Genomic DNA, 27,171 nt, shown 5'->3' on the forward strand with positions numbered 1-27,171 from the left:
GTCTAGGATATTCTTTTCTCTAATACTTTCCCTGACATGTTGATACAAGTAACAGTCATCTAGTTGATTTAAAAATTTTGTTCCCCATGTCGAGTTTCCTTCCCATTTATTCCAATCAATTAGAGGCAAATTGAAATCACCCATAATAAGACATTGACGCTTACTTGCCCATTTCATTTGCATGTAGAGGCTTTTTTCATAATCTTCACAATCACCTGGTCTGTAGATTACTCCTATTCGCATTATACCTTTGTTTCCAACTATCTCACACCATACAGACTCTATACTAGCATGTGAAATGTCTGAATCCGGGAAAGCTATCGTCCCACTCAGGCTGCTTCTGATAAGAAGCATTACCCCACCACCCCTTCTATCTACCCTATCCTTCCTAAATACATTATACAAGCTGTACTTAAACTCATCATCCCCAATTTCCGGGTGGCACCACGTCTCTATAAGCCCTATTATATCCCTATTATGTTAAATAACAAACTGCAAATGGAAAAAATGTCATTCAGCAATTGTGGAATATTTTGCTTGTATTGTGCAGTTCATGTGGCACTAGATGTAACCTTTAGTGTATTTCTGTACAATCATCCATTGACTGAATTGCATGTTTTATTTTACAGATTGGAAGGTCAACTCATGGGGGGGGGGGGCATAATTCCATTTGAGATCTGCTAATTGCAACCCACTGTTCATAATTTCTCTAGTCTCCACCCCAGACCTCCAATGAAATTTCTATTAGTGAGTGGAAAGGAACCCTCCAAAACAGTTTGAAATTTCCTTTATCCAAACATGTGAATTGTGTTAATCATATTAATTTCATCTTATGAGAGAAAAATGCATCTTTCATTATGAGACATTTCATATGCAATTATCAAATTTAAATTAAGCAATGAATGCAGTGCAAAGATATATAACTGTCATAATACTTCTGTGTTCAGCAAAGGATACAGTTATATGTAGCTAAACTATATCAGAACAAAACAACACTTCGTTGCATAGTGTCAAACATTTACTTTATTCAGTGCTTTCCAAACTTTCTTGATACCGACATACTATGTATGCGCCAAAAATAATTCAAAACCCCACCCAGAATTTGGTAATTATTCCGCATCCCATTCTCATTGTTCCTTACTTTTAAACTAATGACAAGTGCAGTGATAGACAACTTTTGTTGTCTATCACTGCACTCATACCTGTAAATAAAGGTATGAGAGAGGGAATATTTGCAGTATTGACTACAAGCTTAACCAAAAAGCATCTCACATGGACTATATTCAGTTATTAGTTTTCAAAGAAGAAAGATGGCTGAGTACGAAGCAAATGAAAAAATAAAATGTAAAATTTTAATGTTTTACTTAATAACTTTATTTTAATCAATCAATTACTTCAGTATATGCAGTGAAAAGAAATCAGAGTTAAAATAATGCTAATGTGATTTTATGCCAAAATCTGGAAATACCCTTAGGGATCTCAAGGTATGCCAACACCCACTTTGGAAAGCTGTGACTTAACAGCTTCCAGTTAAGTGACTTAACAGCTTACAATTAGATATGTATGTTTGTCTGTCTGTTGTCTTTATGTCTGTCCTTGTAGTAAAGCATGCTTTATGGTTTAAATGGTAAAGCAGGTAACAACACAACAGAAACATTTTGCTGCATAATTTGATAAAATATCTAATTACTGACGTTGACCCCACCCTGGGAATCCTCCATAGGTACTGATAGAAAAACCTGTATGTAATGTAATAACAGAATTTTTTTTTTAGTGGTCATCCCAAACACAAAAGGTATTAGTAAATATATTACTGTGGCATTATGTATGGATTGTTGCATGTTTTTGGATGTGATGTAGCTTGGTCAACAGTGCATTCACTGTCCGCATTCTTGTACAATAGTTTAACCAAAAGGTCAACACCATTTTCATAAAAGCTTTGAATTAACAATGATTTGCTCAGATAACCCATGATGGCATATGCCACCATGAATTTATGAATATATATTTTTTTGCTTGTCTAATTCCCTTTTAGCTGTTATTTTCATTCTAAATACCATGGTTACATAATAGTTAAAGCATAACACTGAATTACATCAACTTTAATTATGATTACTTTGTACTTTATAGCAATATAATGACAGACAAAATAAATAACAAAATATCCCAAATAGAAAAGATACAACTTGCCACTCCGTTCAAGATAGTGAATGAACCTTACGATTCCCTTCCTCCAAATATATATGGATGTGGTAAAGTTACTAAGAATATGAGAGCATGCCAATGTTGCAAGTATAGTTAATAAATCTGATGAATTTAAAGTACTGATTAAATCAACAAATGCTGACAGATGGAATAACAAAAATATGGTACCAATCTGATAAACAATGAATGAAAAAGTGAATATAATAAGCACAATATGTATGAGAAAGACTTCAGATGTAGTCCTCATACATATTGTGCTATCTCATACATATCCTTCCTGTACAAACATTACAAACTAGACACTACTAATATGCAAGTTGCAATGACATGGTATGGAGGTAGCACACTACAGAAACACTTCACAGAATAATTTGATAAAACATTTAATTTCTGACATTTCAATCCCATCCTGGGGATCCTCTATAGGGTAGAGAAACCCGTATCTTATATTAATAGGATTTTTATTTATTTATTTTCAAATGGTGACCCCAAACATGAGGTATTAGAAAATACAGTACTATTAGCACTGAGCACAAGTTGAAGATGGAAACAAAAAAAAAAAAAAAAAAAAAAAATTGTTGACAATGAATTTCTGCAGATTATCATTTTCAAGAAATGCAAGCAAAGGAAGGTAAGATTTACTTGAAAGAACAGAAATAGAAGAAATTAATCAGAGCAGTTAGGTTTGGAATTGAACTGTGAATGGATGCTGACTAGTGGGGCACATCTTCAAATTGATTTTGAAGAAAGAGAGAGCAATTACAAAGGCTAATTCAGAAAAATAGTCCAGTCTGAGGTTTAGAAAGACTGAAGTTAACTAACAAAAGACCATTAATCTTGTCATGTAGGGATCTCATCTAAAATCCTGCTCCTTTATATATCAAGTCAAATAATACTTGTGTACAAAATTTTAACTGCCAATACCAAATATATGCATGAAAAAGGCCCACATTTGAATTTCTATCAGTTATTGTGAAGTTTTGGGTAAAGCATGACTTAGACCATATACTGCATCAATATAAGCCTGTGCAATTGTTCAAAAACCAATTTTTATGTTATGTGGGATTTCTGTAGTAATATACTGAAACTGCAAAAGAAATGACTACTGTAAAGACACCAGAGGAGATTAGTGGGGGGGGGGGGAATCAAGCAGAGCAACAAGAAAAAAAAAAAAAAAAAAAGCAATAAGCAAGTTGCCTACTTCAGATTGATTTAAATAACATAAAAAAGGATAAACACAAGAGGGTATATTTTTACTGGCAACTCCTCTCCGATAAATCATGTTCATATCTCTATGAGTGCAAAATATATACTGATACTCTTGGCAGGGGAAACCTCCTGGAAGGCAAAATCCCAATCAACTTTTTTGGTTCATCTTGAATCTCGTCTTCTTCTCGAACTATTGCTGCTTGCAAGTCAATAAGTTCTTTGTTAGATAATTCCTTCTGTTCTTCCTCTATTAACTCCTCCACATAAAAAAAAAAAGTAAAGTGCAGCCATTATCAACTCACTGCAGGATGGAAGCCTTCTCAACAATTCATGCTGAGGGAAACGGACCATAATCTGCCACGCTGGTCCAGTGCGGGTTGGCAGATCGACCGTATTCAGCAGTCAGGGGCTTGAACCCCGGTCTACTCAAAGAGCGTGTCCTACTGCACTCCCGCTCCTGACCACTCGGCTATGGAGGCATCAACTTCCAACTGGAATAGCTCTGCAAACTTTACAGTCTTATCTGTAACCTCATCATATGATTCATCTTTTTCAAATACTTTGAAGCCTTTTATATGCCGTGGGCATATTTTCTTCTAAACAGCATTTAAACAACTTTTAGTAATTTCCACAGAGTCCTTATTAATGTTTAAGATGAAGTGGCAAATATTGTAAGATTTCCAGAAGTCTTTTAATGTCAAATTTTTCTCACATTCTACTGCAGACAATGCCTAAGCAAATGTTGTGCGTAAATAAATAAATAAATATGATCTTTATTGTAAGATGCAAAGATACATGTAGGTACTGAGACTTTACAAAACCCTTCATGGCACTAAGTCAGGGGTCAACAAGTGGCAGAGATATCATCTCGCCAGAAATATAATATAGGATAAATAAATATAGAGCAGATTATATTTACTTAAAAAAAATAATAAAATACAATTATAATAATAATTGCATCAAATTAAAATAATAAAATAAGAATATAATCTCACATCACAAAATAAAATCTCACATCAGTTGATGGTTGTGGAACACACATACAGATCTAGGATGAGCAGTCTATACTTTTTGTCATTTACAATTTTGCACAGGTCAGCATCCAAGGATTGAGCTAGAAGGATCTTCTGAAAAGGGAAGAATCAATCTTTAAAATGTAGCCTCGAAGGCAGAGTTTGGGAGTGAAGTGGAGTGCCGGTTTGAATATGCTTTGAAATTCGAAATAATGCCTTGATCCGTAGGTTGGATGAGTGAAGTCGTGTTTGTGGTAGAAATATCTCTCACGTTCGAATTGATATCATCTAGGTACATAGGATGTCCAGGAGCATTATCTAATAGAAGCAAAATCTTGAAAGGAACGTCATTGTCTTTACAATACAGTAAACCCCTGCTATTTGCGGTATCTGTATTCGCGGTCTCTGATTTAATATAAAATGAAACCTAAAAGAATGGGAATTTTAAAGTGCCGTGAACATTTTCCACCATAAAAAAAATTCATGGGTGTGGCTAAAATTATCTTTCCCGGTCAAAACAGCGCTCAGTGGGTGGGGGAGAGGGGTGGCAAAATCGCAAGTGTGGATGTTTCTCGCTAATCCTTGTTCAGTATGTGTTATGTGCTTGCAATGGAAGGTTTCGTCGTTTGCTTTTAATTTATATGCTTATAAATTGAATAAATTTATCAATTTATAAATTGATATGCTTACAAAAGTGATAAATCTACCGTTTTACAATGTAAAACAGATTTTTTCGAGCGCGTTAATAGAAGAAAGTGACTTTATTGTGAACAAGTTCTTTCTAACCCGTACAAAAATATGGCTACGAATAACAAGGGAAATGTGAAAAGATCAAAGAAGGTGATGACATTAGCAAATAAAATTCAGTTATTAGATAAAATTTCTAATGGTGAAAGTGTCTCCTCAGTGGCAAAACATTATAAAATCAATGAGTCAACGGTACGATCAATCAAGAAATCGGAAGAAAAAAACCTTGGCACAGCCTACAAAAATCCTTACCAAAAACACTAAGTGTGCTCTCTTCAAATTGTAAATTGTTGCATTGGAATTTTAACCTAAGAACCATAGGTAGAAATCTAATTATATTTATCACAAGAAAACAGAGGCCAGAATCGATTGCTAAAATTAAGAGAATTAGCTTATATCTGTGAAAATAAATCAGTATGTTATACATTACAGGCTAGATTATGCAAAATTGGAATATTTTGGTAAAACGTAACTCCCTCTATATTTAATAACTATGACGTGATGTGAAACTATCATGATGATTTTAAATCTATGCATAAAAATTGGTTAAAAACAGCATTTAAGTTCTTGGAGGTAAAAATAGTGTTGGCTAGTGTTATTAGAAGGAAAGAAAAATAGATTTTTTTTTTTTGCTGATGCTTGATGCTGTATAAGGATCAGCTTTCTTGCATTATGTTGCAAGTACTAATAATTAGTAATATAATGCAAGGAAGAATTTATTTGGACTAAACTTTATTTGTAAAAAAACAGTAATAGTGAAGACTTTCATCTTCCCTTTCATTTTGAATCTTAATGAAAAATGAAACAAAAAAAAAAAAAAAAACCAATTTTGAATAGCGATTGTACTCCTAATCAGAATTAGGAGTATAAAGGTTAAATTATCTTAGAACTTGTGGTCAAATCCACAAGTTCTAGCTACTATATTGTACCTATGCTTCATATAAAAAACACTTTTAGCAAAGGCTTTTATAATTAAGCAATACACACTTATTTATAAGAATAATAACAACTTACCTAAGGCACTTCCTCTATCAAAAAAACTCATTGCCCACTTGGCAGCTATAATAAAGTTAAAATGATACCAATTTTTACAATTTTTTACATATTATTTTTACTATAAGTTTTATAATAACAAAATTTTTACAAGTTTTTACATATTATATTAGACATATCATATGACCAAAAGTATCCAGGCACCTCACCATAAATATTGTGTACTGCACTAGATGTCCTCCAGCCATGTGCACCAGCTAAGATATACCAATATAAATTTCATGGTCTTCCTTCACAGTGGCAGTATGTTAGTAGCCAATATGGGTGTGAATAGGTTGGATGTTACATCAGCAATCTTTCTGTGCATGTAACTGTGAAACTTCCCAAACCCACTGGTGCAGATTTTAAAAGATGGAAGACCATATGTTTTACAGCCTCACAAATTCATGGAACATGATTACTGAACCATAAAGAAGATAGCTCATGCCTCCCTCATGTATTCCAGAAAACATCATGAGGCAAGCCCAAAAGACCATAAGAACATCTGTCAACACATTATCCTTTCAGAGAAAGCCACATAATATTAGGCTCAATGAGGTCTTCAGCTGGGCAAAAGATTAATATCATGGTTACCAATTCAAAATTGCACCCAGACTAGTGCTGTTCCCAATGTTCACTGCCTCTAGAATGGGGAAAAAAGCTCTTCATGAGGTGACAAATCTCACTTCAATGTTTCATTCCAGTGCAAGTGTTTTGGGTATGAAGTCTACCTGAAAGTACTTCCCATTGGAGTGTATCTTGACTACAAAGTTTGGTGGGAATGGTCTTGATGGTATGGGGCTATTTCAGCTAGTCCAGACGGTCTATTGGTGGTAGACTGTCTGCACTAGCTGAAACCATGAAGTCTGTGACTTACTTTAACATTCTCAATGATTATGTACTACCTACATTATGGTAGTACTAAGGAAACAAACCCTGCAAGCATCAGCATGACAATGCTCCATATCATACAGTGAGGGTGTTGACTAGTAGGACAAGCCAGCTCAGAGACTGAGCCTCAACTCCAATGAATATCTATGGGATAACCTGTAGCAGAGAATTACAATGCAGTCGAAAGGGCCTTCTTCTAAACTGCCTTTGACAGCTACTTTTGCAGGAACATTTGTTCAACATCTACAAATTGACAGAACCTCAATCTTCTTAGGCTTGTATACCTAGGATGGCTGAAGCTGTCATACAAGCCAAAAGTGATCCTACTATGTATTAGGTTTTTTAATTAAAATCCCTTTTGCAACTATCTGTGTGTGCATATATTTTTAGTCATATAGTGTATATGAATATGTCTGTATATAAATGCACGTAAGCACATAACCACACAAATGCAGAATAATTCAAAATTATCTTCAATTTCAAAATATGTGACAAAAACCAATAAAGATGTAATTAAGAGCAAGTTACCATTAGAAAAAGAAACTATTTTTCAAACTAATAAAAGTGCAATTTGTATAGGAACAAGAATACCCAATCTCTATGCACTTCTGTTTTCATAATGCATAGTATTAATCATTTAATATGCATTAATCATTCAAACAAATTAAAGCAAGGTGAAATACTTCCACAGAGATCACAAAGCAATAGTTATTAATATTTTTTTTAAAAAATAGAATATTAATGACTGAAAAAATTATAGAGGTATAAGCTTATTGAACTCTGGATATACAATCTATGCAAAAATTATTACAAGTAAACTGAGTAACTACAGAATAATATGCAATGTGCGATTTTAAAAGAACAAACAGAACTAATTATTCACAACACAGCAGGTCTTTCATCTTTGATCCAATGTTCAAATTAGCCTGATTGCTAATTAAATATTAAGTAGAAACGAACCAATTCTGAGTGCTATTTTGATACGTATGGTGACAAGTGTGCTGTAATGCAAACAGAGTAACTAACTATAAAAAATTATTATGGATGAGAATAAAGCTGTGACTCTATACCCACCCCCACCATTGTGAGTACTTATTTATGTGCTATATTTGGTTGTTAATGTCATTGTTTTGAGAGTTTTTGGCACAAGGGCCACATGAAGTTTGAAGGCGAAAACTGTATAAATAAATCTTCCATATTATGATTATTCAGAGATTATATAAATTTATGCATTTTAAATATTGAAACAGTTCTTCAAACTTTGCGTCACTGCCAGGATGCCAATCTATGATGAAGTTAATGATTCCTGCAAGTTGGATAGAGAGCTAAAGATGGATTTCTGAATACTTGACTGTTCAGAACATTCAATGAGGATATGCTTGATTCTTAGCTGAGATTGGCAGAATGAACACTGAGGAGATAAGCTAAGCTAATACAGATGAGTTAGATGGGAATGACCAATGTGGAGTCGCATCAAAATTAGTTCTTCTTGCTTGCTTTCCTGAAATTAAATGTCACAGTTGAGGTTCTTTTTTTTTTTTTTTTTTTTTTTTTGCAGGAGTTTATTTATTTGGAGTTTGCCACAGTTAAGCCTAGTGATTTCTACATGCTGTTTTAATAATTGATTTGTAGTCAGTGTAGGGCACTTTCAGCTGACAGGAAGATCAAGTGTCAGGATGTTTGGCAGCATGATCTGAATGTTCATTATTTGGGATGCAAACATGACCAGGGATCCAGCAGAAGGTGACCACTGGTTAGATATTTGATAGTGACTTAATCTAGATCAGATCTATTTCAGGATGGAGTGAGGGATAAAAAGTGGACTGAATGGCAGTGGCTGCACATAAGAAGTCAGAATATATCTGAGAGTACTTGAATTGTTGATTGTTTGTCATCTATCCCTAGATGACAAACAATCACAAATTCAAAAATGCATACAATTTTGCAGTATATATACTGCATTGATTGAGAACAGATACAATTTATATTAATCTTTATTGTATGTAAAGGTACGATATATGTACTCATCAGGGGTTTCGCATGGAAATTTTCACACAAAAATATTGAGAAGGTGGAAAAAACTGCTGAAGCACTTACAGCTGCATCTAATTTGAAGCCACCGGTAAAGATATGTACTTTTTCTGAGTTTTCCAAGGTATGTGCTTCATGTGGCTGCTGAAAGTTGAGCTTTGCTAGAGAACATTTTCCCCCATCATAGAAAGAAACTGTCACACGGAGGTGACAATGGAGTCCAGGGAGGTTCAAGAGTAGCAGCATCTTTAAAGATAAGTTGGAAGTTAATGTGTTAACTGTGCATGAGCTCTTCCAATTGAAGTCCTGTAGAGCAGTTTTCATTAGGTTTATTGTGGTATTGCATGATATATTGAGGGTTAAAGAGGTACTCCCAACTGGGGTGAGATGGAATACTGTCAATTTTTGTTGCATAGTTGAACAGTAAGGATTTTCTCTTTAGATGCAGAGGGGTTCATTTGCCTGAACATACAGGCTGTGGACCAGAGATGTTTTAAAGGTTCCAAAGCAATCCTATAGGCACTATGCTGGATGGTATTCAGACCTAATATAGAACTTTTTTCTTTGCTGAGTCATAGACTGATGATCTGTAATCCAAGAGGAACCGAATTAAGGTACTATAAAGATGTAGGAGGGAGCTTCTATCAGCACCCCTGAACATTGAGACAGCTCTTAAGATGTTCAATTTTTTTTGTTGACAAGCCAACTGAAGATAAGCTATATGATTAGCAAAATTAAGTTCATTATCCAAATATAAGCCCAATAAATGGAAGTTTTTGGTAAGAGGAATTAAACTATTTTTTAAATATATTTCTGGATCTGGATGTAGCTTGAATTTTTTTACAAAAATGAAGTGATTCCTTTTCTGCTAGGCAGTAGCCCTTTTGTAGCATCCATGATCCTATTTTGGATGTGGAAAGCTGAAGTTGCCTTTCAATGGTATTCATAGTTGATCACTGACAAGAGATAACAAGGTTGTCAGCAAAGATGTATGATTCAACTGTATTTGTAATGTCTCATGTCATGTTTGAAATTCTTACTGAAAATAAGTTCCACTGAAGATGGAACCCTGTGGTACATCTTTTCCAAATGATCTGAATAAGTTGTTTAGATAACTAACCTGAAATTCTGTGGCTTAGGAAGTTTTATATAAATTGGGATAACAGCCCTCTCAAACCAAAAGAAAAAAGATCTTGAAGAACACCATATCACCAGGTGGTATCAAATGCTTTCCCAATATTGAGATCTATGACCAGGCATTCTCTCCCTATGAAAGCATTGTGGATGTTTGCCTCTGTTTGATTATCATGTCTAGCGTGGACTGATTCTTACTGTCAGCAACTTTTTAGTTTCCAGGAACCACTATTTGCCTCCTGTTAACCACTTTTTCCAAGATTCTGCCAAAACAGCTAGTTGGTGAAATCAGTCTGAAATTATGCAGAAAGGCACAATTCTTTCCAAACTTTGGGAAGGCTAGGACAATTGAGTGATGCCAGAAATATGGATAGGTATTTTTTAAAAATATTTGATTATAGAAATTTAACAGGGAGCTTTTTGCTTTGTTGTTTAGTTCTTTTAACATTACATAATAGACTCCACTGGAATAGCAGAACTATTGGAAGTTTCAGTGAGAGAGTCTAAAAGTTCTGCAGATGTGATGTTAGCTGTATGGATGTGATGCTGTTCTGTCCATTGTAGAAAAGTTGATTTCATGCTGTTCTGCAGATGCTTTAATTTGTTGAAAGATTTGTTGATCTGCATATATACTAGAAAATGACTCAGCTAAGGCATTTGCTATTTCTGCCAGTTTAGTACTGAGGCCAGGAACTGCACATATTGCTATTAAGTGTCTGTGTCCTTGTTGACAGTTGAAGAATAAATAATCCTGGCAACTTTCTTTGCTCTTCTTATTTTGGTGGAACTTGGATTTCAATCTTTTAAAGTTAATAAGGTTACTGGTTATAGGGAATATGTGAAACAAATCCCAAACTTTATTCTTTTTCTGTTTAGCATGCATGCATTTCTCACTCTGCCAGTAATTGCAGTGTTTGCCTTTTCCTGGAAAAGAATAGTAGCAATGGAGGCATGTGATGCAAGAAAGCAAGAGTATGAGCTTATGTAGCATCAGGCAAAAAAAAAAAAAAAAAAACACCCATTTTCACACATCCATTCCCAATTTTTTTTGTCCAGTTCCTCCTTGAATTTTTTCAACTAACTTCCACAACAACAGATGGAAGTTTGTTCCAGCAATCAACTACCCGCTGGTTTAAGGCAAATTTCGGCACATCTATTCTACAACTGTCTTTCCACAATTTGAATTTATGGAAAGACAAATTCCCTCGGGGATGTAATCTGAGCAAGAGGAAGAATCCCATCAGAATGAGCCTGCTCAACCCATTCAAGGCCTTATACACCTCAATCAGATCACTGCGCAGATGCCTAGTCTCCAGATGCTGCAATTTGCAGAACTTAAGCCTTTCTTGGTAAGAGGACCCTTCATTCCCCTCATCAATCTTGCCCTTCTCTGTACATCCTGAAACAACTCTACATTCTTCCTATAATCAGGCCTCCAGCCCTGTACGCAGTATTCAAGGCATGGCTTGACCATTGACAATACCCCATGATCTGCTCTGGCAGCCTGTCTGCATTGCTAGAAAATTTCATATCTGACTGCACAATTACTCCCAGATCTTTTTCATTTTCTACCACCCTAAGTGTAATACCACACAGTTGGTATGTTTCTCTGGGGCTATTCTACCCATATATAGTACTTTGCATTTGTCAATGTTAAACTTCAGTTGCCACTTCTCAGTCTATCTGCCCAAATTGTCTATACCTGTTGCAGTAGCACACTGCCATTAACAATCCTACCAACCCTTGTATCATCTGCAAACTTTGACATTAAGCCTGATATATCTTCATCAAAATCATTGATAAATATACAAAACAACAGTAAGCAAAATAACAGCCTTGGACAATTTCCTCCTCTGATACAGTTAATACGTTCCATTCGGTTATTACCCCTTCGGTTATATTTAACTTCAATAATTTTTCCTCCACTCTGCTCTCAGGTATTAAAAAATCATTACTTACCCTGTTACAGTTTGATAAACTTACAACATTATGCTCCCTTAATAATTCATCATGTGTGAATGTAGATGCAAAATATTCATTCAGATTATCAGCTATCTGAGCAGGATCATCAACAGTCGAATATTGATATCAATTGGACCAATCTGATTCATCCTCTTCCTTCTAGATTTTATATAAGTAAAGAAGACCTTGCTGTCTTTCTTAGCATTCTTTTCCAAAGATTTCTCGTAATCTGCCTTCGCTTCCCTAATCTCCTGATGCTGTTGGTAACATTATCAGTTGGTCCCACTGTACAAAATTTAAAAACTGTCTGAGACCACTGTAATCGCCTTTACAGAAGCAAAAATCCTCCCTTTACCCCGATGGTAATTATATCTTTAAGTAAATCCCACATCAGTACACTGTGATCACTACCACCTAATGGTTCCTTTATCTACAAATTCTTAATGCATGAATAATCACTGCTGATAACTAGAACAAGATTATTAAACTCTCTGGTTGCCTCTCGAACATGCTGCTGCAGAAAACAATCATCCAATAAATCCTCAAGTCTAGCTAATGTGTGGGTGACTAACCCAAGAGTTCGTCAATATCTGGGAAGTTAAAATTCTCCATTATAACACAATCTAATTAACTGGCCCATTCTATTTCTCGGTACAATTGTTCGTTTTAATCATTAGCATCATTGAGCCTATAATACACTCCTACTCTCATTTTTGCTTTCCCAGTGTGTATGTCACACCAAACTGACTCAACATTGCACTGTCCATCTATGTCAACTGGATGCACTTCCTTAGATTTTGTTTTTCTTAATAAACAGCATAACCCCTCCTCCCTTCCTATCCTGTCTGTACACATTGTATTCCCATAATTCCAATTCTTCACTGCTTATATCTGTGTGACACCATGTCTCTGATATCCCAACAATATCTGCCTTTGATGTCTTGACCGGCACTTCAAATTCATCAAATTTATTTACTATACTTTTAGTGTTGGCGTACATGCAATTATACATGCACCTATTCTTATACTTAACTACCCTAACACAACCCATGTATTTACTTGTTACACTATGACTCCCAGCAGTCTCTGAAATCCCCTGCAACTTGTTTTCCAGCCTGCTGCTCACTCCAATAGAAGCAGTGCAAGAATCACTTTTGCTTCTGCCAGTGGCTACTGGCAATCTATTAGTCGGTGTATCCCCCAAGCTGGCAGTTTCCTGACCCACCTAACCCTGCCTTGATAGCATCAGCAAATATTCTTGCACCCTTTCTATTTAAGTGTATCCCATCCCTGTAGAAGCAGTCTCTCCTGTTAGCAAGCACAGACCACGCTAAAAAAAAATTCTACCCCCATGAGCCTTGCAGATCTCCAGGGCTGAATTGATTGACAAAGCTCTCATCATATACTCTCTCCTATCATGTCTGGGCAGAATTGCAGACTTTCAATTAATTTGAACATGAGAGGCATATATTCATTCCAGTGTGCCCTATAAAATTTCCAAGTGGGACAAAGCAAAGGAGGTGAGTTTACTCACGTTTGGAGCTTGCAAAGAATTGGTAAACGATCACTATTTAGTGGCTAATCCAAAACTGACACTCCATATTAGCATATATGTAGGAGAATAGAACAGATTGAAAGGTCTACTGCAGTCATGGATCCTGTAAAAAAATGGATATAAGCACACTCACTGGTCTTAATCAGGGTAAGTTGATAAGCATCAAGCAGGGATTCTATTAGCTTTCCTCTCTTGTCAATTTTTGAAGAATCCCAAAGTGGATGATGAGCATTGAAATCTCCAAGTAAGCAGAATAAGGCAGCTGATCTATTAGATTTTCTAATTCATCTGAGGAGGACAAGAAGTTAGGAGAGGTACATACAAGATACTGTAAGAGTGATACAAATTTCTATGCATATTGCTACTACTTCTAATGGAGTCTGCAGAGAAGTATGTTTGGATGGAATGTTCTTCCTAACAAGGATCATCACGGGCTGGTAAGCTAATACTCCTGTTTCATCTAAAGATGGTATAATTTTTTAATGGTGGAACACACTTGTGGATTTAAATAAGTTTCTTGTAAGGATATGCCTGCTGGTTCATATTGTTCAAAAGATCATATAAATCATACTTTGTGTTCTGAAAGCCTCTTCTGAGGCATATGATACAAGAAAGCAAGCTTATGCAGCATCAGCCAAAAAAAAAACACTCCCATTTCACCCCTCCGTTCGTTCCAAATACCTGTCCAGCTCAGCCTTAAATTTATTTAGGCTCTCAACTTCCACCACAACAAAAGATGGAAGTCTGTTCCGCCAACCAACTACCCACTAGCTAAAGGCAAACTTCTGCACATCTATCCTACAACTGTCTTTCCTCGATTTGAATTTATGCCCTCTCAGGTGATTATTCTGAGCAAGAGGAAGAATCCCATCAGCATTGAGCATGCTCAAACCATTCAAGGCTTTATACACCACAATCAGATCACCTCACAGGTGCCTAGTCTCCAGACACTGTAATCTGCAAAACTTAAGCCTTTCTTCGTAACAGCAACCCTTCATTCAATTCACTAATTTTGTTGCTCTTCTTCGTACTCGTTCCAACAGCTCTGCATCCTTCTTAAAATGAGGCCTCCAGACCTGTATACAGTACTCAGGGTAAGTTGATAAGCATCACAGTGTGGCCTGACCATTGCCTTATACAAGGGAATAATCACCTCCATATCCCTGATAGAAAAATTCCTGTATATCATTGACAAGACACAATGAGCTACTCTTGCAGACTGTCTGAACTGCTCAGAAAACTTCATATCTGCCTGCACAATTACCCCCAGTTCCTTTTCATTCTCTACCACTGTCAGTGTAGTATCACAGAGTTGATACATTACTCTGGGGTTACTGCTTCCCATATGTAATACTTCACATTTGTCAATGTTAAACTTTTAATTGCTACCTCTCAGCCCATCTGCTCAACTTTTCTAGATCCTGTTGCAGCAGCGTACTGTCATTAGTGTCCTTAACAACCCTGCCAACCTTCGTATCGTCTGCAAACTTGGACATTACGCCTGATATACCATCATCAATATCATTTATAAATACAGAAAACAACAATGGACCCAACACCGAACCCTGAGGGACTCCAGTAATAACATTAGTCCACGATGAGCAGTGACCATTGATCACCACTCTGTCTTCTCCCACTCAACCATCCCTTTATCCATAGCAGCAATTTGCCTCCAATGCCGCACTGCTCCAATTTGTGCAGCAATCTTCCATGTGCAACAGTATCAAAAACCTTTCTAAGATCCAAATATATAATATCAAAGTTATTCCCTGCATCCAGTTCCTTTGTGACCACATCATAGTATCCAATCAAATTGGTCAGGCAAGACTTTCCCTTAACAAAATCATGCTGTGTCTGGGCTATAACCGAAGTCTTGTCAAGATCATCCTGCAGTGTTTCTTTAACCAGCGCCTCCATTAATTTTCCTGGAACAGAAGTTAAACTAACAGGTCTATAATTACTTGTGTCACTCTTGGTTCCTCCTTTGTGAATTTGGGTCACATTTGCACATCTCCAGTCCATGGGTACCTTTCGTGAGTACAAGGAAGCTCTCATAATTATGGCTAAGGGTTTGCTTACTTCCTTTGCTGCCTCCTTTAATATAACTGGATAGATCCCATCCACCCCGGGTGCCTTTTTTTATGTTTACCTTCAAAAATTTCTCCTCCACTTTGCTCTCAGTTATTACAAAATCATCTAGCTCACTGCCAGAGTTCAATTCACCTCTGGTATTCCTCTCCCTGAATAACTCCTCATGTGTGAATGTAGATGCAGAATACTCATTTAGTTTGTTAGCCACCTGAGCAAGATCATCAACAGTTGAACCATCAATATCCAGTGGACCAATCTGATTCATCCTTTTCCTTCTAGAATTTACATAGATAAAGAACTATTTTTCTTTGCCTCCTTTGCCAAATATTTCTCATAATCTGCCTTTGCCTGCCTAATCTCCTTTGTGACTTGATTATATCTATCATAGGCTTCCATTTCACCCAATAATTTATATGTATCCCATGCATTTTTCTTCTCTGTCATATGTCTCATTAGTTCATCTGGCATCCATTTAGGCCTAAACCTTGAACAATATTTCTTAGTTGGTATGTAAAGCCTAGTAGCTTCCAAGATAAATTTTTTGAATGCCTCCCATTTTGAATTTGCTGTTGGTAATGTCATCAGTTGATCCCACCGTATAGAATATAAATACTGTCTCACACCACCATACTCGCCTTTACGAAAGCAAAAACCCTTCCCTTTACCCCTGATGGTAGTACCTTTTTGAGTAAATCTCACTTCAGCACACTGTGATCACTGCCACCTAGTGGTTCCTTTATCTGCAGATTCGAAATGCATGAAGAATCTCTACTGGTAATCAGATCATGAGTATTACTCCCTCTAGTTGCCTCCCAAACGTGCTGATGTAGAAAACAATCATCCAATAAATCCACAAAAGCCTTGCTAGTGTGTGAATGACCAACCCACAAATTCCAGTCAATATCCAGAAAGTTAAAATCCCCCATTATAAGACTCTCTGATTTACTGGTTCATCTGATTCATCCCTTTCCTTCTAGAATTTACATAGATAAAGAACTATTTTTCTTTGCCTTCTTTGCCAAATATTTCTGGCCCACTATTTCCCTGTACAGTTTCTTATTATACTCATCAGAGCCATTAGGCCTATAGCACACTCCTACTCTCAATTTTGATCTCCCAATACTTATGTCACACCAAACTGACTCGACCCTGAACTGTCCGGCATTGTCGACTGGCTTCACTTCCTTGGATTTTATGTGTTTCTTGACTAATAGCATAACCCCTTCTCCCTTCCTATCCTGTCTATCCTTCCTGTACACGTTGTACTCTGCAAATTCCAGTTCTGCATTTGTTATATCGTGTGACACCACGTCTCTGATATCCAAATAATATCTGCCTTTGATGTTTTGATCAACACCTCAATTTCATCAAATTTATTTACCAAACTCCTAGCATTGGTGTATATACAAGTATACATGCACCTGTTCCTATTCTTAGCTACCCTAACACAACCCATGTGTTTACTTGTACCACAATGACTCCCACCAATCTCTGAGATACCCTGCATCTTGTTTTCCAGGCTGCTGCTCATTCCAATAGAAGCAGTGCAAGAATCACTTTCACTTCTGCCAGTGACCACTGTTAATCTATTAGCCCTTGTATCCTCCCCAAACTAATAGTTTTCCGACCCACCTAACACTATCTCGATAGCATCAGCAAATATTCTTGCACCCTTTCTATTTAAGTGTATCTTTTTAGACTTTTTAGAGAGATAAATAGCTTAGTTATATAACAAAAATTTCAAATCCTGAGGTCTTGGAATGAATTACAAAAAAAAAAAAAAAAAAAAAAAAAGATGTGTTATTGGGTTCACATTACGATATTCTCATGGTACCTCCATTTATTCCTATGGGATACAAAATAGTTTTCCATGATTTTTTTTAAGTATGCACTGGCTGGCAGAAACTTACATAAAGTCGAATTTCCGTAAGTTGAGTATTACATAAGCTGGGGAGTGCCTGTATTTGTTTTAATTTATCTTAACTTTTAAATACAGTAAAGCTCCATGTGGAAATTAAGATTTCTTCATGAAAAAATATAATTTATGTTCCAAAGATAGACGCTTTTTGCCCCATCCCCACTAAATTCCATCTTCTATTGCTGCAGAATTATGTTCGGTCTGCAACTTGTAAAATACGGGTCACCAAGTTAGATTTTTATGAAGGTGGAAATCTGGTGAAAAGATTTTCCAAGCTCTTATTACAAAAATATTTAGTGATTTGAATACATATGTGAACAGTGCCCAAATATTGCTATAATGAAGGATATTTAAGATAAAAAGTTTAAAGAGTATAATCATGATAATTTTACTAAATACAACCAATGGGTTCAAACAAAAAGAATTTACTAAATCATTCTTAAATGACTGAAAAATTTCTTTCATTCAATTACTGAAAAATCACTTGAATATTAAAAAAAAAAAAAAAAAAAAAGTAGAAACTCCTCAGTAAAGGCAACTATATTAAATAAAAGACAGCAATGCCAAGTGTGATTAACATACCAGGTCAGAATTCCTCAGGCTGCATATACAAATCTGTAAGATGCCACAAAATTGTTGTTTGAGGGTACCTTAGTGCAGTGGTCTCAAACTCAAATTGCATGCGGGCCAAATGCACGATCTGAAAGCAGCTGATGGGCTGGAATTTTTTTTTTTTTAACAAAATGAGAGTGAATATGTATATACTGCACCGTACTTACCCCTAATGTATGGATACCACCCCTTTATAACCTGGCGTGACGCGTGTGTGTGGTGTGTTGCGTGTAAGTTTATAATAAGTTTGGAAATTTTACTTTTAAAATTTAATTTGCCTCGAACACGGTTTAATTGAAAATTTATTTTGACGCATACAGAAAAAATACATACGTTTGTACATAAATAATTATAAACTTCTTTATTTCTTATTACAACTCGGCACTTGATGGCGTTTCAATTCTGATAAAGTTTGTAGCCTTGGAGAAAAATTACTAGAAACTATCTTCATCACGGATTGTAGATGCTCATCGGTCAATCGGGTTCTTTTCTTGGACTTATTAATTTTCAACTGCGAAAAACACTGTTCACATATAAATGTACTCCCAAACAAAGCGATTGTTCTTATTGCAAAAATTCGTAACTGAGGGTATTTATCTTTTGACAAGTACAAATAAAAGTTAATCAAATCTGTATCTTCAAATCTTTGAATAAGATTTATATCACACTGTAAATTAATTAGCTCCATTTGTAGATTTTCTGGTGCGTTATTCACATTCGTTTTTAATGGTAATGAAAATAATGTAAAATCAGACTCCAAAGCATTAAAATCTTTAAATCTTTCTTCAAATTCTTGTCATAATAATGCTATTTTTCTTGCATATTCTTGAGATTTTTAATTTGAAATAATAGGGCAGGATTTAAGATGTAGGAAATGTACGAAATTTTTTGATTCCAGTTGTTTCCCATAATTGCAATTTAACTTTAAAAGCTTTAATACAAGCATACATGTCTGTGATAAGTTTATTCTTTCCTTGCAGCTCTTTATTGAGAATATTTAAATAATGGCTAAATCTGTTATCCATGTATCATTATATAGCTCGTCGATGGTTTTATTTTTTTGTGTCATGAAAATTTTGATTTCATTTATTAAATCAAAAAACTGCTTTAATACAGCTCCTCAACTTAACCACCTCACCTCGTTATAATAAATCATTTCTCCGTACTCACTTTCAATTTCTTCAAGCAATGCAACAAATTCTCGATGATTCAGAGCTTGTCCACGGATAAAGTTTACTGTTTAGTTACTGTTTCCATAACATTATCCATCTGCAAACTTTTGGCACAAAGTGCTTCTTGATGAATAATGCAATGTATAGTGCAAAAATTATCCTGAAATTTTTCTTCTTTCACTATATTTCTTAATTTTACCGCTACTCCATTTTTTTTTTACCAACCATAGCAGCTGCACAATCACTTGCAAATCCAACCATTTTATCCCAACTTAATTTATATTTATCTATTACAGTTTTTATTTCAGAAAAAATATCCTGTGCACCAGTTTTTCCTTTCATAGGAATTATTTCCAATACTTCAAATTCATCAGTAACACCTCGTACGAAAACGGCAAGTTGTGCTATATCTGTGATGACAGTACTCTCATCAACTGCTATTGAGAATGCTGCAAAATCTATACTTTTTTCTTTTAACTGACATCGTAAATCACTAGTGATTTCATTAATATGTTCCGCTACCGTGTTGGCTGACAAACTAATATTTTTAAATAACTGTTGTTTGTCAGGACAAAAGTTCAGCAGACTTAATCACACAATCTTTAAGGAATTCGCCATCAGTAAATGGTTTTGACCGTTTTGCAATGATGTATGCGAGAGCAAAACTTGGAACTGTTGCTTCACTGGACTTATTTGCTTCAGTAAAAAAAAAAAAAAAAAAAAAAAAAAAAAAAAAAAAAATTGTCGTCGTTGTAAGCCAGATTTCAGAAACTAACTTTTCTTCCCTCAATTTGCCTTCCAACATTTCAAATTTTTCTTTACGATTCGTTTTGTAATGGCGACGTAAATTGTATTCTTTTGGAACTGATATTCCCTTATTACAAATAAAACATACAATTTTATTGCGCACAACACCACAAAAGTACATAATTTCCCATTTATCTTTAAAAACACGTCCTTCGTCCACTTTTCTTTTACCCTTTGTTAAAGACATGGCTTGCAGTTTAATCTCTTAATTAAAATTACTATTATAATTTTATTTACAACTTTAATTTAACAAGATGAATTTTCGTATGAAAGCAACACTCAAAAGTTATGCACAATTCTAAACGATAGGTATTGATATAATGTAGAATCTACATTATATCAATACCTATCGTTTATCGTTAGATCTACATTGCAGATCTAACAACAAGCACAAATACACAGGTTTTATAAGCCGTACATTAGTTTGTCTCCATCTATATAGCAATAACCAACTAGTGACTGACTCAAGGAAAATATATATCAGAAGTACCAATTCAATAGAAAAAATCGGAAACACCAGAATACTGAAGCGCCACCAACTGTCGGCTGGAGAACTAAATTTACTGATTGTACCGATGTGGGAAGTTCTCCCACCTTACCCCAGTCACGTGGCCTGGCATACAAGCATACAGTGACAAAGCCTCAACCTATTCATTCTATCTCTTTTTCCTTCAATAGCAGTCGTGCACATAAGCTCAGTCCATATCTCTATGTCTCTAAAACTATAAGCACCATATTTACAACAAATGCATAATTGAAATGTATTCGCGGGCCGTGTAAAATTGCTTCGGGGGGCCGGATGCGGCCTGTGGGCCGCCAGTTTGAGACCACTGCCTTAGTGTATCAACTATTTTGATCACAGTGTAACAGTTCATGAGATACAAGATGTGATCTCCATCATTTATTGTGTCTGTACAAGTGTGTTTATGGATCAATATGCTTGATCATGCCAAAATAACTGACATGAAAACTAGACCCAACCAAGGCCAGCTACATCCTTAATTGTATAGTCTGACATATATTTATAACTGTACAGTTTAACATGAAGTTTTCTTTAATCTTTTTCTAACAACACACACACATAAGGGGACATAAGCTTAACATGCTATTATCAATTTTAAGCACAACATCTAAGTTAGTAACACATTAAAAATTTTAAAATTATTTTTATCCTGGATTTTCGGCTAACAAAGAAGGAAAAAAACCTTTTATATTCAGAAATTCATGGCTGATGGGAACTTCACTTACAGGCACTAGTTCCTGCTCCTGCTCCTGCTCCTCCCCCTCGTTTTCCTTTCCCCATTTGCTGGTCCTTTAGTGTTTCCCAAACTATCTGCAGAATTGGCAAACAAAAAGCTCCTGTTTTGCCACTACCTGTTTCTGCAGCCTAAGAAAATATGCATATTACTCATTAATGAAATATACTGTACTAAGAGATCTGCATTTATAAATTTTAACTCATTACATTTATAAACAACTCATAATTAAGAGTGCTAAATTTATGTTATAAAATGGAAATAAATGATTTTATCAAATTTGTGATTAACTTAAAGTATTAAATTTATAAGTTAATCACAAAATTGATAAAATTGTGATTAATTTATTCACCATTTATGTTTAAGGGTTGGATAAAAACTTGAAGGCTTCATATGAAGTGTCCCCCGTGCAATGTTTTCAACTGCAAGAATTTTTGGGTCTTTCGTGAATTCCTTGTTGCATTGGCAAAAAACTTATAAACTCAGTCTATGAGGTCTTTTGCTACAATACTGGGGAAAGAGCGGTTAAGCTCTGAGGAACTGTTTGAGCTTCTTGAAACTGCACCCTACCCTGGACTATTTGGCCAGCTGTGAATTTCAACAAAATCAAGACCCATGTACAGTTTCATGAAAACAGGAAGCTCAAACAATAGCTCAGATTACCTGCCAATGCAACAAGGCTTATGCATGCATCATACTGAAAGCCAGAGACCACAGATGTGCCAATATAATATCAACTGATATGACCAGTCCACAAAGTCTCTAAAGGCCACAGTTTTGACATGAAAGCAGACATTGTGTGTAAAAACCATGAGACTTCATTGAAGCCTTCAAGATTTTTTCCAACATAAACAGGACAGAACACTATCCCCTCTCCAATCCACTGGGGGAAAGAAACAATGGTAGGAAGCCATTTCGTAACAACTCTTCTCCCTTCCCAACAATGTTCTTCCTTTACCCTACCTTTGGGTCTTTCTTCCCACTTTTCCATTACATTTTTCCAATTATTATACTAATTGTATTTTCATACAATGAAATATGCATGGTAGGCCTTCATATAAATTCAGGTATTTTCATTATTTTTTTTAGGACATATTTTGTTTGGTTCTCTAGGCTTAAGTGATTACCACACTTAATATTCATAAATCGTACAAGTTTAGTGCAGTGCGTCACATATATACAACAGTTCTATTCAAAATTTTTCCTTAATTTTTTTATATTGATCTTATCTTCCTTCATGGATTAGGCGATCCGCCTGTTCCTATCTCCAAGAGGTCTGCCCATCTTTTCTTTGGTCTTCCTCTGTCTCTTTTTCCTTTTGTTCTATATGTATAAACTAATTTAGGGAATCTACTTCTTTCTACATGTTCTTTCCATCTTTGTCTATATTCTATAATTTTTCCATTAATTGAGTAAATCTAATTCCTTTCTAATAATTATGTTTGGTATTTTATCTAATTTTGTACAAGCTTTAACATATCTTAAATTTTAAGATATTTAAGATATTTCTGCAGCTTGTATTCTATTAATGTCTTTGTTTCGGTATCCATGTTTCAGAACAATAAAGAAGTGTTGGTATTGCCATTACTTTGTAAAATTTCAATTGTGTTTCTTTCCTTGTTTTCTTAGCCAGAGTTCTTTTTATTGTTCCGCATATATTTTGAAATTTTGCCAATTTCTGGTTCATATCTTCTTCGACATCATAAGCTATATCACATCCTAGATCAAATATTTTACTTGTTCTAATATTTTATTGTCTATAACTATTTTTGTTCTCATCGTATTTTTCCCCTTTAAAAGCCATTGTTCTAGTTTTCATCGTTGATATTTTAACTTTATGTTCTTCTATTATTTGGTTTAATTTAAATGCTGCTCTTTGTAAATTATCTTTACTATCTTGAAAAATTACTTGATCATCTGCAAATAACAGTGTATTAATCCTATTCTTTGTATTTAAATATATACCTGTATTAATTTCTTCTTTCCATTTACATATCATATCCTCGATATATATGTTAAACAGTGTTGGTGACAAGCTACATCCCTGTCTAACTGCTTGATTTATTATACTTTCTTCTGTTAATTTATTACCTGTATCTATTACTCTTTTTGTTCCTTGATATAAACTCTGTATTATTTTTGTAAGATGCTTTGGGTATCCTTTATTACTCAATATGTCCCATAGTTTTCATCTGTTTACTCGATCAAATGCTTTTTCATAAGCTATAAATGCTAAATGTGTTTCTAAATTACTCTTTTTGTTTTTCTATTATTTGTTTTAATATAAATATATTATCTGTACATGATTTTCCTTTTCTGAATCCTGCCTTTATATTGATAGAAGGCCTATAAATAACAGAACTAAATTTAAAATATGGTAATAATATATTTGTGTGAAACAAGAATTTCAAAACTTAGTTCATTTTTTTAACATAAGGAATTACTTTCTTCTAAACTATGCAAACAACTGCCACTAAAATAAATCAAAACAGGGAAAATGGAACTGTAATTAATTAGATTTCAGAGTTTCATTAATTACTTAAAGTTATGATTTTTTATAAACTCAATCTAATAACATAACTATATAATAATGTAAACTCAGTAGTATAACATATAGATAATAATATAAACTTTGTAGAGTAATATGTATTATTTCATTTAGATATCTCTTAGTTTAGTATTCTCAAATTAAAGTGAATTTAAACAAAAATCGTGCCTCAGACTAGAGCAGCAAAGAAAAAGACAAAGTAGCCAGAGTGCTGTGGCTAAGGGAAAAACTGAAAGGAGCAGTTCTACAAATCATAGCTTTACAAAATGTGCTATTGTTTGTGGACCTATCTGGAATGGGACATGATATAGCTAAAGCGGATGTTTGTGTGTAGTCAGTGCAAAATGTGCGAGGAAATTAGGCATGAACTCAACATTCTGATGGGTGCTTATCAGTTTCAAGAACAGGGTCAATGCTCTGAAAGGAATTAAAATAGAGGGCATCCAGCTCTCAGTTGCCCATCTCGACGACAGAGCTTACACTCTTGCACCAGACCAGAGTTGTTGTTATTTGGTTTTTAGGAGCATTAGCAACTAAGGCCATATTGCTCCAGGATATGCAGTGGCCATTCCCTGACCTTTCCGCATCCTCCGTATTTGGTGGTGACGGGCTCGAACCCCGGTCTAATCAAGAAGCATGCACTACGCACTGCTGCTCCTTCCCACCTGGCTACGGAGGCGCCACTAGACCAGAGTGGCAATCACAAAGATAGAATGCACTGGTCCCACAGGAGGCAATTATTGTTGGTGACTGGTGACTATTGTCAGGTAAATGAGAAATATACTGTGCAAAATGAAATAGGACCAGGGATATGTTTGCCAGGGGGCAAATGTTGATGACTTTGTAGAGCAGATAAAATCATTTTAGGGCACAAAGGTGATAAATGTTGGGCACATGGGCACTAATAATATTAAAAGTAGGAGGTCTGAGAACTTGCTTAGCAATTAAAGGGTTAGGATTAAATTTGAATGTCTGCAATTCTACCAAGACATCATACGAGGAAGTGCATGATGAGAGCATTGTTAAATCAATTTGGCCAAGGAGACTGCACAAATCTCATAGGGTAGAATTTTTCTCAATATGGTCTGTGCTTGTTAACAAGAGAGACTGCTTTTTACAGGGATGTTTTTATACTTTATACTATTTTATACTTTTTATACTATGAAAGTAATGCCTCCTAATTTTTTGCCCGTAGATCATTTCAAGTGCCACTGCATGGTCACTAGAGATCTCTAGTTTCACCATACCCAGTGGCACTGTGATCACACTCACGAGACCGATCACAGTGGCACTGTGATCGGTCTCGTGAGTGCAGCACGTGGATAGTTCAAAATGGTGGATGTTACAGATATACTGTACATATCAAGCAAAGAGTGGTGATTGAATTTCTTACCAAGGAAGAAGTAACTCCTATCAAAATCTATAAGCATCTCAAAAATGTTTATGGTGACAATACCACAGATGTGAGTACAATTAGAGGTTGGGTAAGACACTTTAAGAGTGGGGGAAAGTGACTGTGGACAAGCCTTGAAGCAGCCGGCCAGTAATGTCAGTGACAACAGACAACAAGAGGACTGCTGCATTACAACACGCAAATTGTGTGGTGCATGCAGTAGGTATAGGGAAACTTGCTGTGATAACCATCATAAAGGAACTAGGCTACAACAAAGTTTGCACCTTGTGAGCCCTGAAAATGCTGACACATGAGCACAAAGAACCCCAGAAAATCATTTGTACGGAACTTCTCCAGCACTACGAGAGCAAAGGAGAGGTTTTCATAGAAAACCTGGGTCCACCATTATGGCCCTGAAATGAAGAGACAGTCATGAAGGCATGGAGTGGCACCATCAAAATTCACCAAGCAAGAAGTTCAAAAGACAGCCTTCCATCGGTAAAGTCATGGCAACAGTATTTTGGGAAAAAGATAAGGTCTTGCTAGTGGACTTCTTGGAGCATGGCACTGCAATCAACCTAGATCGATATGTAGAAATGTTGAAAGCCAGCATCCATAGAGTTCAACCAGATAAAAATCTTAGCACTGGAATATACTGTCGGAATATCAGCCTGCCCCTACAAGGAATAAGAGTTTCGTCGATGACGAAATCTTCACCGGGAAAAAATATGTTCTGATATTTTAGCTGCAAAACATCTATCAGGTGTTGTCTTACTGAGCCTGTCCCCTGAAATAGCAGTTTCATTGTCTGAAAAGTGAATGAGGCACAACAACAATTCAAATCTGTTGCGAGACAATTTTTGTTATTAAGTTATTTTTATAGATAGGTTTGGCTGACCGGTAAGGTGAAATACTCCCCAATCTTACTAGTCCCATCCGCATAAGAAGCCTGAAAAACTTTCTCATCTCATCAGCAGTTGTTGGAACCCACTTTTTTAGAAGACTCTTCCACAATGCTCAGGTACTCTGAATTTTCTGTTCAGAGTATCTGTTTGTTTCTGTTACAATAAGATTTATTACTTCTTCATCAAAAAGTAATAAAAACACCTCAAGATGAGTAATGTTTCTTGATACGTCTATTTGCAGTCCCGATTTGCCTGTTTGTTGTTTGGTTTTTAGAAGCATTAGCAACTAAGACCATATTGCTGGGGGGATATGCAGTGGTCATTCCCTGACCTTTCCACATCCTCCGTATTTGGTGGTCACGGTCTCAAACCCCAGTCTAATCAAGAAGCGTGTGCTATGCACTGCTGCTCCTACCCACCTGGCTATGGAGGCGCCCGATTTGCCTGTAAAATCAAATCTTTTTTGGCATCCTTCGTATTCAGTCCATTCAATAACTTCATTTGTTTAAGTCACTTCAATCTCAGGTTCTTTAGTCTTTTCAAATTGCTCATCAGTGTCAGTGTTTTCTTCTGCCATCCAGTCTTGAAGCACTTGAATATTTTCTGGTATTTCAGTACGTCCTTCATTTGAAGAAATATCCCAGTCAGGATCTTTTACCGAATCATCAGTTGAAATCTTTTTTCATCTTC

At 35.6% G+C, this 27,171-nt stretch overlaps 1 protein-coding gene across 1 annotated transcript in view; it reads right to left on the reverse strand.

Moving 5' to 3' along the window:
* The window catches only part of Ddx1 (ATP-dependent RNA helicase Ddx1), a 339,750-nt gene that overhangs the window by 283,424 nt on the left and 29,155 nt on the right, over positions 1-27,171 (reverse strand). Inside the window, exons 4-5 of the mRNA XM_090381389.1 lie at positions 21,628-21,766; positions 6,189-6,233 (exon numbers count right to left, since the gene is read on the reverse strand). Coding sequence (XP_090237515.1) covers positions 6,189-6,233; positions 21,628-21,766 — 184 coding nt within the window. The remainder of the gene's footprint in view (positions 1-6,188; positions 6,234-21,627; positions 21,767-27,171) is intronic.

Source organism: Mastigoproctus giganteus, chromosome 9, assembly GCF_048544385.1.
Source record: "Mastigoproctus giganteus isolate SK-2022 chromosome 9, ASM4854438v1, whole genome shotgun sequence".
Classification (NCBI taxonomy): Eukaryota; Metazoa; Arthropoda; class Arachnida; order Uropygi; family Thelyphonidae; genus Mastigoproctus; species Mastigoproctus giganteus.